General features: G+C 45.1%; 2 protein-coding genes across 3 annotated transcripts; one reads left to right on the top strand and one right to left on the bottom strand.

Moving 5' to 3' along the window:
- Positions 1 to 8,065: 8,065 nt before the first annotated feature.
- Positions 8,066 to 10,259, bottom strand: LOC118510671 (KIF-binding protein). Its single transcript, XM_036052819.1, has 2 exons — positions 8,841 to 10,259; positions 8,066 to 8,773 (listed from the first exon to the last, which is right to left on the bottom strand). The coding sequence occupies exons 1-2, from the start codon at positions 10,136 to 10,138 to the stop codon at positions 8,308 to 8,310; spliced, it is 1,764 nt and encodes a 587-aa protein (XP_035908712.1). The 5' UTR covers positions 10,139 to 10,259; the 3' UTR covers positions 8,066 to 8,307.
- Positions 10,260 to 10,494: 235 nt separating this feature from the next.
- Positions 10,495 to 12,505, top strand: LOC118510670 (cytochrome c-2). 2 transcript variants are annotated; one of them, XM_036052817.1, is made up of 2 exons: positions 10,495 to 10,652; positions 11,561 to 12,505. In XM_036052817.1, the coding sequence occupies exon 2, from the start codon at positions 11,579 to 11,581 to the stop codon at positions 11,903 to 11,905; it is 327 nt and encodes a 108-aa protein (XP_035908710.1). In that variant the 5' UTR covers positions 10,495 to 10,652; positions 11,561 to 11,578; the 3' UTR covers positions 11,906 to 12,505. The 2 variants fall into 2 exon arrangements, with proteins under 2 accessions (XP_035908710.1, XP_035908711.1); XM_036052818.1 differs by having other exon boundaries at positions 10,569 to 10,856.
- The last annotated feature ends 518 nt before the right edge of the window (positions 12,506 to 13,023 follow it).

The raw sequence follows: 13,023 nt of genomic DNA, 5'->3' as shown, positions 1-13,023 counted from the left end.
AAATGTGCGTGAATTTGCTCTCCGGATTGCTTGACACGCTGTGATTTCTCCGATGGGCAGAGGTCGGCAACCGGTTTGCGTTGTTGCTCGGGTGGGGAAGAATTGATTGAAAAGGGGTTTTTTTTCGACTTACAGTTCCTACTAATTTGTTAGAATAACATTTTTTAATGTTAGTAAGTGATACAAAAAAAATACTTAATTTTTATGTTATAAGTTTAAGGCTTCGAACTCTATAAATGGGATTACTTACAGCAGTTAGAATTTTGATTCCCCTTCTTCATCATCTAATAATTCTCGCTTTTGCTTTTAAAATGAGCCTGTCTGCATTTTACATAATTTTTACATCATTTCTTGCTGTCCTCCCACCTGCTTGCCAACCACTGCCTCAACGAACCCGCACGCACAAGTGTTATCTCCGTACATCTCACTCACTCCTACCGCAAACTATCGTGCAACATACCAACATGTGCTCGCTCTCTCTCGCTCTTTTTCACTCCAAAGCACGAACGTTGGCGCTTGTTGCTTTGCACTGGATTCCTTCGCTCAGCTGAGAGTTTGGTTGGCTTTCGCTGCACTTTCGGGCTGCATCCGAACGCGCGAGAAGCACCCCCAACATGCCGTTTTTGTTGTTGTTGCACCCTTGTTAGTGTGTGTGTGTGTAAGGGGGAGCATAACTGTACGTGTGCTCCAAATTGTGCTCTCTCTCTCTTAGGTGGAGATCTCGCGCTCTTTTCTTTCCCGGCCCGGGGGAGGAATTTGAAAATAAACTTAACCTAAAACGTGCGTACGGCTGCTGGCCGTTACTTTCGTTTTAAAATTTAAAGCATTTTATCATTTTTGGGGAATGGTGTAATGTTGATTAAGTTTTTACTAATAAAATAAAGTATTAAATACCTTCAGTGGTTTTATATTATTTCCTAAATCAAATCTACTACCTTCTAGAAATTATTAATGAAGTGCGAGTAACTGAAGTTGGTGATATTTAAAATAAAAAATCTTCAAAAAATCTACACTTAAGTTTTTATTATACACTTAAGTAAGTAATTGTGAAAAAAATACTTTTCAAAATATTTCAATATTACAAAAACTAAAGCTACCTTAATTATCTTTTACAGGCATTACACCCGCATCACGATCTTGGCATTCTGCAGACCTCCACAATACTGCTGAAGGTTCATGCCAACTTCTGGCAATACAATATCCCGACCATTTAGGAAGACCCATCAATGCCTTCCCTCCGTCCCAGTTCGGGTGTACCAAGCCTCTTCTGTCTTTTTAGGCCTTTAAGAGATGGGCCGTCCGTTGTCATTGTCATGGCATGACTAGCCCACCGGAGCCTGGCAAGTCTCAAGTTCGTAGAGCTCGCCATTGTAGCGACTCCTTAATTGTACTTCCACACATACCGGGCAAGTATCCCTCTGATCATCTTCCTCTCGAATGCAGCCAAGAGGAATACGTCAATTTGGGACAAAGTAAATTGCCCAGCGGCGTACGTGAGTAGTGGGACTGTAAATGTTCTATACTGTCCCCCGGTTATCTGAGATGACCGATTGGCAGCCAGCACTCTTGCGGGCAGCTCAATATCTATGTTCTTATCTTTGCCAACTTTTGATCCCAGATAGGTGAAATTTTGGATGACTTCAAGAATCTTCTTAGCCTTCAACATGATATACACAGGACAGACTATTCAGCCATGGGCAGCCGAGGCAACCTGCCTAAAGCAAAGGAAAAAAAATTGCCTGCTAAACACATCAAAAGTTATTATCAACCACTCGAATGCATCACAATTTCTCACAATTCCAATCTCAGCCCACAGCTCCATATTCCCTAGCGATGCTTAACTCTCCATCTTAATGTCTCTGTTACCTAAAGAACTCACTCCCGATTCCCGACGTGCATCATTAATCGACCGAATGCATCATGCCCGCACGAGTGGCTTCCACAAAACCACAGCTCCCCCAAAACAAACTGCACCCGTAGCTTGCTCACCGCGAGAAGGCAGACACGCGTTACGCGACAGATTCCACGTGCCACACTGATTTAGCATAATTTCCCATACGTTCCCAGCGCTGGCGTGGCTTGCGAAACCGTGCACTAGCTAAAACGAATCTCACCGTGTACAATGTTACCGCGGGTGGGCGCTTAGTATAAGTGGAGTATGAAATATGGTTTTTGTGAAGCATGAGAATCTGCAGCCCGCTAAGGGTCCGCAGAGTGTAGGAAGCGTGCCCAGCCCAAATAAACATCGTATGGACCGCGTGCGTTACGATCGATGCGATCAACGGGCATGCAAGATCGGGCTCGGGAAAAGCGACCAGCAAGGCAGAAAGAAAGCGATCTTGCGATTAAGTGTGTGTGTGATTTTATGCAACCAAATTGCCCTCTTGCTATTAGGAGGGGAGAAGATGGGATAACGATGACCCGACCAGCATTGGAAAGTGTTGCGATCTATGTGCGCATCACTATCAGCTGCTGCTGTTGGTGGCAAAATGGTTAATGAAGCGATCGGCGTCGGCGAGAGTTAATTACTCTCGCTCGTTTTGCCGTCGGGAAATGAGCCACACGCTCGTCGGTGTCGTTTTGGGGGTCCAGTTGTTGTTACATACAGCAGCAGCATCCTTAACGAGCCATCCGTCCGGTTAACTTCAGCCGACTCGGAAGTGGGAAAACGACACCCATTAGCCCATCGCGCCACTGTCTGCATTTTCGTTTCGGGCGGTGTTAAGCAATCGCTTTTTTTTCATTATGACAATCGAAAATGCATTAGACATCCATATAGGCACACCACAACGGACCGTAACATGTAAATGAAAAGCGTACAATTTGTTGAAACTCGGCGTGTGGAAAAGTGAAATGCTGGTGACATAAAAAAAACTCTCCCCAACCATACATAAAACGGCTTCTGGCTTCAATCATTCATTTCCGTTGTCGCACACCGTCGAATGTGTGAATAGGGCTTTATCATAGGATGCATTAAAAAAAAGCACGACTGCTCTCGTTGATTGCATGTGCATGAGGCTTTAGGAAATTAAACGATCCGATAGAAGCAAAAAAAAAACACTCCCGAACATGACATCTTTCATCAAATTATGATTTTCCGATGAACTGTCTGTTTTTACCAACTTTTTTTTTCCCCCTGTGTCTGGTGACAGCTTCGAGCTTCCTCCCCATTTGGCCCGCGTGCTCAACTACGCCCGGGAGATGTTTCATTCGGTGTGATCAAAATATTTTCTTCGACGCGCCGTGTCTCGATCATCCCTTGTCATTTAAAACCACCCCTTACCGGTCCTAAGCATAGGCGCCCCTGGGCCCTCTTTTTACGTTGCTTGTTTCTCAACTACCTGAGGAGTGAAGAAAAAATTGGAAAACGGTACCAATCTGGCAATGCGCGCGCACACACACGGGTATTCATCCGGAAGCGAAGCGATAATGAAAACTGGGACAGCGAGATAAACATCTGTCGCACACTTTTTCCGTACGACACAGTACGGCATCGCGCGGCATAAGCGCGGAATTATGCTACAATCGACCGTGTCTACCTATCTTGCCGGTATCTACAAAACAACGCGTTGGGCAACAACAACGGCCCGAAAGAAAGACAGCCAGACAGCCAGCTCGAAATATAAATGGGTATCCCCCACCCAAAAGAAAGGTAAACCTTGGCCACATGGGAAATGATAGAACATAAATCATAATTTAGCACACACACGCACACGTATGAGCCGCCCGTACGATTAAAGGGTAGACACACTCACACACACGGGCAGGCACGAAAGCTAGGCTGTAACCCATTTCGAAATTGGCATTACAGGACCTTTTGCGCTTTCACGTGCTGGTCGCTAATAAACGAGAGCATTTTTGGTCGCTTATTCCTCTTTTTGACCCTGTTACTTATGCTTTAAATTGGTTTTATTTCGATATACTCTTATAGGGGTTTCTTTCTTTCTAATAAATGCTTCTTAACGTACCAAATATTTTTTTAAGAAAAAAATCTATAAGCAACTTCTATAAAAAGGTATCTAAAGATCTATGATCCAGCTCAGATCGTCCACCCTGGTTAAGGGTAGGTTGGGCTAGGGAGGAGAAAAAATTTAATAGCTAAACCTAATAATAATTTCACCTGGAATGTGCGGAAGTCTTTGCAACATGTTAATTAAATTCAAAATTGCACCTTGACAGTATTGAACGCTGGCGTCTCGAAGTCAGCAATCAACTAGTACTAGGAAAGATTCTGTTAACTGAAAATTCGGTAATCACAGTCCAGATGCACCCCACTTTCTTCCATATCCTTTGAGGATTGTTGAACTCCTTGATGCTTTCTGTTTGCGTACAGTTCACAGTACAGTTGGTATCATGATCTCACTGTCGTACAGCAAATAAGCCTCGCGAGGGAGATGAGCTTATCATGTCATGAGAATGGTACCCGGCCGACCCAGCGCATATAGTCTTTTAAGGACCGAGGACCCCATGATAAGTCGAAAATTTGATGGAGTTGAAGACGTTGATACGTTCATCAGAAAGACAGGGATATCGGGTTGGAAGGTCCTTAGATAAATTAGTAAGAGAGGTATTGAAAAGCAAGTGTGAAAGAAAAGCCTTTAAAGACACTTTAAAAACTAGTCTATTCTCTGGCCACATTCCTAAGGGAAGCTTCAAAGTTGGAATTCTTGAATGTCTTAAGACCTGTGTCCTTGACCCAGCCTTAGGTTTCAATGCAACAAGCACACTTTGTCACAAAAATTGATGAAGCATATTCATCTTCTTTTTGGTCTAACGACCTCGAGAGATCTCAGGTCTTCCATTTCTGGCTTTCTGTAACTTGATTTTACCCATAGCTAGGTAGTCAGCTCTGCATACGGGGAAGCGATCTGGGTGAGATTCGAACCCCGGTCATGCCTGAAGCATGAAGCATATGCAGCAACACGAAAATGAGTCCTTTACTAAATATAAGTTTATATCCGTAATTGATTACTCTCTGCATCCAATTTTAGTCATACGATCTAGAAGCTTTCTACACAAAATACTGCAACCCAGTTTTAGACCATTTTTTCACGCTTTCAGAGCCTATCAGCTATCAGCTGATAATCCGTCTAGGCTAAAGAATTGTTGGAGAAGGTTCTCCGATAAAAGATTTCCAAAAAGACACCGAGGAGGTTGTGTGGTAGTATCCATTTTCGTATGGACAGTCTTAGATATGAACGGCAAGTTTCATGTAACAATGTCTAGAGAATTTTTAACAGTATTAACTGGTCCTTTGAACCCTAGGTATAAGAGTTATCCCAAAAAAGAAATTAGGCAATTAAGCCTCAGTTGTTCCTTCGATTTCAGTTGGCCAGCATCTGTCCGCAACAGGTTATTTTTTTGTCTATAAGTAAGAAGATGCTATTAACCTCGAAGCAGTTGTACTCGGCCATCAGCATGTGCCTCACTATTTTAAGGATATTGTAGATCCTTCCCAGTTTTGGCCATAGATGCTCCAATCAACTAATCTGTCAGAGCTGCAATTTATTGACTACACTTAATTGATATGATAAAAAAAGATGGCGGATCTCTAAAACACAGGGTTATAAAATGAATTTGGGATAAAACAAAATCAGAAATAACTCCCCTTTAATTTTCAAACATGCATTTAGTTTTGCTTTATTTCGATATCAGAAGATGCCGGTTAGAGCGAAGAGAAAATTGCTTTCAGTAACAATATATTAAATTCTCAAACATCATCATGGTGTCATATGGGGCGATTTAATCGTTAAGCCTGTATTATCTGTCCCTTCGTGTTTCCTTTCCTTTTTTTAATTGTTTTGTATTTTGTCTATACTTTCCGCCTCCTTTATCTCTGTTCTGCTTTGCTATAAGGAATCATAATGCTTTTTCGCATGTTTTGTTTTGGATAATATTTCGATTAGTTATTATTTACTTTTATTGTTTTCCTTTGTTTTTTTAGGTTCCGTTTTACGTCACACCTTGTACAAATGGCACAGCAAGTTTTGCTTTTCAGTAGCTCTTTTTTCCCTTTTTCCTATGTTAACCAGCTTCTAATGGAGTGATAATGGCGTAATTGATAGCTTTACATACCGCACAGCCACATGCAGGTATGCTTCATATGTGTTTCTCTCTCTCTCTCTCTCTCTCTCTCTCTCTCTCTCTCTCGCTTGCTTACTAGTTTCCTATGATAACAAGTAACAGTAGTAGTGGTAGATGTAGTAGACAGATTTTGTATTGCCGGCATGCGTGTCGTGCCGCGAGGGTGTGTGTGCGCGCTCACTTACTATTTATCAACCCTAATTGGTTCCGAGGGCCGCCATATTGACTTAAATTAGTTCCGACGACGCGCGAAACAATACGCACACGCACATCCGGTCTTTTAGGGCAGTTTAGTGTCTACAGGGAATGGCACTCATCTAGTTGTGTTTACAAACAAAAACAAATACAAACACACTCCATTTTGAGAAAAAAAAAAATTGGAAGCTTAAAGTGATAAGAGGATGTGTTGGATGGGGAGAATTGGGGAGGATGGACAGTTTAGCAACCCTGCTTAATCATCAGGTTGGCAAAGCGGAACACCTTCAACCAGCTGAAACATCCGTAGAATCCTCTCTCCCGGATGGATTGGACGGTGGCAGCTACCACCGCCTGTACCGCCGTTCCCCCGTTGCCACCAGCTTCGGTCGATGGATCCTGCCCCGAGGGCTCATTACCACCGGCACCAGCACCCTGCTGGTGTTTCGGCGTGGCCGCATTGCTGTCGGTGCTTTTGTCCGCAGATATTTTTGGCGACGTCATGCTAACTCCCGGCTGTGTGGGGAAGTCCTTCTCGATTGCTAGTTTTGCTTATGTAAGCCTGACAGGCACGAAGCGACCGCACGCAAGGACACACTCGTAGATGAGACAGACGCTCGATGGTTCCCGGTTTCCTGTTGAAGCGAAAAGAGACAGTGAGGGAATATTAATCAATATTCTTATCCGTTTTTTTTGTGGGTGCATTTTTTATTTTTGGAGAGGTTTAGTTCAAGGATACTGTTGCGTTTTCTTGTTTGAATTAGGCAAAAAAATAGTTTGGAGCACTTTCTTACACGAGAAGCAATAGAATCCGATACACAACACCGTCCGGACGATACTGATGCTACCTCACACAACAAACGTACCTTAGATATATGCTCTGGGGCTCTGGCGCACAGATACTGATGCACTTTCCCCCACGAAAAGGGCACACTGTTGACGTTGTTGACGGGGCGCTAATCTGTCCAGCACCACGGCCTTATGTAACCAAAAACACGGTACGGGACGCCACTTGCTGCTCGACGGTCCCGACGGTCGCTCACTTTAGATAAGACTCGATAATTGGTGGCCCGCTAGAAGATAGTTGTGTCGCCTCTGTTTCGGTTACTTGAAAAAGCTGACTCGCTGCAAGCCAAGTTTGGTCCAACAAAACACCACGACCGTCAGTAGCCGAGAGTCAAGAACGAACCGCGGCAGAGAACTAGTTGCGGACCTAGGAATAAAAACCCTTTGGCCAGCGAAAAACAACAAACCACACGCACACGAGAGCTAGAGAGCGCGAGAAACCATTCGGTGCCCTTAGAACTGGGGCAGTACCGAGACTCGCTCGTGCCAAACGGCGCGCAAGAAACGTGAGAGAGGTCAAGGTTCCGGAGTCGGGCACGAAACTCGTCCACCATCAACATTGGCCCGATTGCGTTAGTCTCTCGCGGCAAATAAGAAGCTAGGATACTAGAGGGATAGGTGGGGGGGGGGATGCGGCCAGGGAGGATAATCGAAAACAAACCAGAAACAATCCCCTAACGCTCCCAACGGTGTGCATTACAGCGGAATTGAAGCGCGCGCTTGCGCGTCACGTGCTACCGCCGGGAATGGATGATTTACGGATCAAGCCGTACCGCGAGAGACGCTGTGACGATGATGTAAGCGTGAGAAGGGTCTCTCTGCAAAGAAACCATGGGGGGCTATAAATAAGTGGAAGCACAGCTTCTCCAGCTGATTGATCGATCGGTTGGCGTAGGCTGTCTTGGGCTGCCGTTGCATACCATCACTTGCTCCGGTTTACTTTGGCTGTTCGGTTAAATGTACGTTTATTCCATTGCGTCCAGTGTTACAGCTAATTTACGAGCAACACCTAATACAGCTGCTAATTATATCGTTTTTTTAAAGGGCCGCTAATAATAATTTAATCGCTTCTTTTCGAAAGAAACGCGTCGCAAGCGTTTAATCACAATGCTGCACCCACACTCTACAGACTAGCCAGGGGAAAAGGTCCATTAAAAGGTAGTAGTTTCAATAACTCACAATCTATCCCTCCCTTATCTCCGTCTTTAGCTTTTCAATTTTCAACGGTAGCAGCGTTATGATTTCCCTGCAAACACCCAACTCCTGCCCAAACAGTGGCCTCATCCGTTCGTCCTGACAGCAGGCAACGAACCGATTATAGTAAAACAGACTGTTTTCCGTGTTCTTCAGCTTCAGCCGCTTGTCGGGCGTTATGATGCGATAGTACAGCCGTCCGATGTGGAAGTAAGCGTACAGTATCGGTTGCATCTCGTCCTCGCTAATGCCGTCCGGAAGGTCCAGCGTGTCGAGATCGATTTTGTACGATTCGATGAATTTCTTAAAGTTTCTTATGCTTTTCTCGCACAGATGATTAATTTTGTTGAGTGCGTGCGGTGTTGGGTGATCGTTCGGCTGCTTATCATCCAGCTGGCCCAGCTTCACGTTCAGCATGTTCGAGTAGGTCAGCCCCAGCTCGTACCAAGCTTCCCTGGAAAAGAAGAAAAAGGGAGGTTTTATAATCTGTTCCTACTATTCCTGTAAGTTCCTCTGCTTACCTGCAAATCGTTTGATAGTAGGTTGCATTTAGTATTTCAACAATCTCCTCCAGCCGATCCGCACCCCGCTTGTACAGCTTGCACTGGTTACCATCGTCCTCCTCGAAGAATGCCAAATGTTTGTACAGCGAGGCGATGTCCTGCAGAATTTTCGCGTACTGTGAAGCTTCCGTTTCCTTCGTGTAGTATTCCTTCGCCTTGTTTAGCCACGAAAGCGAGTTCAGCATGACGAGCTTCGCGTCGTCAAACGTGAGACAAAACTCGTCCGTCACCTGCCCTTCGTAAGCGGCCAGATCGAGCCCAGTGAAACGGGTCACCTTTTTCACCGGTGTTAGCGGTGCGTCGCGCGTTCCATCCTCGTTCGGTTCATCGTCCGCGCTGAGCCGTTCCTTCGAGGTGGCAAGAATGTGCAGCCCGTACTTGGCCCAGCACCGTCCAACGTCCGCCATACGGTAGCGTAGGATTTCCTCCTTTTCGGCCCGATCCGTTGGATTGGCGGCCTTTTCCACCACTTCCGTTTCGTACCGGTTCAGCATGAAGGTGCTAGCTGCGAGGAGATGTCTCGCTTGGGTGAGATGATTTTTCGGGAAGTAAAACTGCGAAAGCGTAACAGCATTCAGGGCCCAATCCACATGCTCGTACTCGTTGTACTCTAGCTGGCGCTGAAGCGTCATGTGGCAGTACTGTGCCGAGTCGGCTAAATTATCCAAAAAACCAAACACTTGCGCCAGATAGTAAAGCGTGAGCGTATGGTTCGATTCGAGCAACTTCAAGCCCTTCCCCTTCTCGACCTCCTCCTTCGTACCGAACAGATCGGCCATCGTAAGCGGTTCACGGTCGAGCTCCTTCGTTTCGAAATACACATCCTTTGCCTGATCCAAATACTGCTTCGATTCGACAAAGTTCGACTGATTGCATGCCATGATGCCGAGTTGGTTGAGTATTTCGATGCGCACATTGATGGCCGGTTCCTTCTCGTGGTCCTTCGCGATCAGTTCGAGTGCCTCCTTTAGCAACACCTCGCCACGCGGTTCCTCTACGAAGATCGTAATTTTGGCAATATCCTTCAGGATGTTTGCATGAATGCAACGAACCGTTGTGGCCACTTCACTGTCCGGTTCGAGCGCTTCGCTGAGAGTTTTCACCTTTCGCAGCGCACTGCTTAGGACGTCCCGGGCGATGTAATGCGAACGGAACGGTTCCGTCGGTGGATCATTTTTGCTTTCCTCGTCGATGTAGCGATGCGCCTTTTCGTAGTCTTCCCGGATGTCGGAAAGATTTTCTTTGGTAATTTTCATCCCTGCGAGAAAACTCTGGATTTATGTTGCTGCGCGGCGAAGAAAAACAGCGAACGTGCAGTGAAAGGAGGTAACAAACATTGATTTTGTTGTTGTGGGGATATTTTGCGTGACAGCTCCCAGTGCTGCACAGTGGTTTGGAACTAGTTAAAACAAAGGATTTTTATATTTAATTAAAAAAACGGATGAAAGAAAATGTTGAGCTGATGGAAAATATTCAAAACTTTTAACTATTCAACACGAATCGCTTTTCATGAAAAATCAATTTAACTCCCTATTGAGCATACCGCTTCAAGCACGTGTAGATGCTGCTTGATTGCAAAATGCTCGCGTTCTGTCAAAATCATGACCCACGCACACTCCCACCGTGCACCAGCCATCCAGCTGTCAAACCTTTCCTCGTGCCATTTGGACCTTTTGCTTTTGTTCTTTTTCGAAATCCCGTGGCGATTGCACGCGTTTGCCCCTGTTCGCTTGGGTTGAAAATTTTCCCTGCCTGTAAACCGCGCTTTTCGTAAGTATGGGGTTAAAAGTGTTGGGCGTATTTTTAGAATTTCCACCCGATCGCGAACCTAAAGAAAAGCAAAGAAAGACGATTGTTTTGATGCGGTCTAGTGAGTTTTATTAGCGGGCTGTGCTGAGCTGCGTCCGAATCGAAGTCAATCATTAGTACTTGAGCCACGGTGTGGTTAGCGTTTTTTCTCCGAAGCACACGCAGGTACAGAGCGCGCTTTGAGGATGGGAATAGCATTCGGCGGTGGCACCGTGGCCAATTTTCGGGACGTGTGTAGTGATTTGGATCCGCTTTGTTCGATTTTCACCGTGGTGACCTAGTTTTCTGTGGTGCAGGTGGTTTTGGTGCCACGATGGTTGCTGAGATCGAAAGAGGACGTTTTTCGCGAACTTACGTAATGCGCGTGTTACCATGCCCTGCATTGATGAAATCCCTTGTGTCAATGTGATGTGGATTCCTAGGGGTTTGCTTGTTGCCAGCACGAGCTGTGCGATAACGAGCATTTCGTCTAGTTCTTGAAACTATTCGTCACCATGACGACAAGAATAGGATGTTGGTTTGTGGTGGGGATAAGAATTTAGAACCACAATTACATCACACGTGAAAGGTCATTACGTCACGTTTGATTAAAAAGGGTCAGAGTGCGGGTGGAACGGAAGGGTGGGTGACCTTGGTGCGAGAAGGTCTCGAGCAGGAATTAACACTCCCGCGATCTTGGGGAAGCGGTATGATAACGAACGCTCGTGTAAATCACCTGATTATCGGCTGTGTGGCGAAATGCGTCTGCACAGTTGCATAATGTGCTGCAATCATGTTCACGTGATAAAGTTGAGTTCGATTGCTCCTTAGTTATAATTGTTCTGTTTGTTTTTTTTTTTGCTCTTTCCTTTTCCCCTATACAACAACAGTCAAACCTTTAATCAACAATGGGTGTCCCAGCTGGTGATGTTGAGAAGGGCAAGAAGCTGTTCGTTCAGCGATGCGCCCAGTGCCACACTGTCGAGGCTGGCGGTAAGCACAAGGTTGGCCCGAACCTGCACGGTCTGTTCGGTCGCAAGACTGGCCAGGCGGCCGGTTTCAGCTACACCGATGCCAACAAGGCCAAGGGAATCACCTGGAACGAGGACACGCTGTTCGAGTATCTGGAAAACCCGAAGAAGTACATCCCCGGCACGAAGATGGTGTTCGCCGGTCTGAAGAAGCCCCAGGAGCGTGGCGATCTGATCGCCTACCTGAAGTCCGCTACCAAGTAAATGGGTAGCGTCCGGGGGTTTACTGTAAGACGGGTATCTGTGTCCTAGATTCAGCCAAAACCACTGCTACAGATAGACAGCAAGACAGAGATACAGACACACACACAGCAGCTCCTACAGCGAATGCCTGTAAAATCGCTAAATCGAATGTTTGGCCATCAGAACCGCAACAGATAGACAGAGAAAGATAGAGTAACATGCATGCTCGAAGCGTCACAGCAGCATCCTTCGGCATAACTCCCCCCAACACGATTAGGACAATGTCTATGTAAATCTATTTAATTTAATTTATGCTAGAATTAAAATAGTCTGACAAATTCGTTTTAATCGATCGCCGGGTAACTACTGTGTATTCGAGTGAGCGACAGGACGATTGTGCTATCGGTTGGACGCGCTTCGATCGGAACAGTGCGGAAAGGAAATCCAAACCCCATTTTTGGTTTGTGGGTTATCGGTGCGTGTGGATGGTGCGGTTCATTTCTATGTGGATCCGTTTTAGTTCAATGCAGAAATCGAACGTGTAGTATTATCACTATCAAAGAGGAATGTCTTTAACCCAACGGCTAAGGTGTGACGCTGAATAAAAAACACGGAAACCAACATGATGGTAGCATTTTCCTTTGTTATTGATGGAGAAATTGAGATATGGGAAGGGATTCGTTCCGGGTGATGAGGTTCAATTTGAAGAGTTCAACAGAATAGCGAGATTTTAATCTTGGCTGTTGGAAGAAAATAGGGTAAATATCGAACACGGATAATCGAGAACGGCGATTCGTTATTCAACTTTCTTTTCAGCCACCACCCTGTGCCGGAATGTTGACCCTTTTTGTGCTTTGTTTTATGAGCATACAGTTTAAAATTGAAAATAAAGACTTTGAACATAATTTATTAAAAGTTAGTTAAGAGTACACCAAGAAAAATCTACTTTACTTATGAGATTACGATTCAACACTGGTTCGATCATGGAGTATAAACGGCATTTGAATAAAATGTCACAGCACAGTGGGAATTGCCCAATCCAATATTGATTTTAAATTTGTGCAAATTCTAATTTTATTAATGAATAGAAGATCAAAATGAAAAATAAGACCATTATAAAATGAAAAACATGAAAACGG

The sequence above is a fragment of the Anopheles stephensi genome, chromosome 3, assembly GCF_013141755.1.
Source record: "Anopheles stephensi strain Indian chromosome 3, UCI_ANSTEP_V1.0, whole genome shotgun sequence".
Lineage (NCBI taxonomy): Eukaryota > Metazoa > Arthropoda > Insecta > Diptera > Culicidae > Anopheles > Anopheles stephensi.
This window is presented reverse-complemented; position numbering and strand designations above follow the sequence as displayed.

What these genes read in the sequence shown, in the direction of transcription:
- LOC118510671 (XM_036052819.1), bottom strand. Translation starts at nt 10,138, where the DNA reads ATGAAAATTACCAAAGAAAATCTTTCCGACATCCGGGAAGACTACGAA. An exon ending in TACTATCAAACGATTTGCAG is followed by an intron (nt 8,774 to 8,840) that starts GTAAGCAGAGGA and finishes CTTCTTTTCCAG; the next exon opens with GGAAGCTTGGTACGAGCTGG.
- LOC118510670 (XM_036052817.1), top strand. Translation starts at nt 11,579, where the DNA reads ATGGGTGTCCCAGCTGGTGATGTTGAGAAGGGCAAGAAGCTGTTCGTT.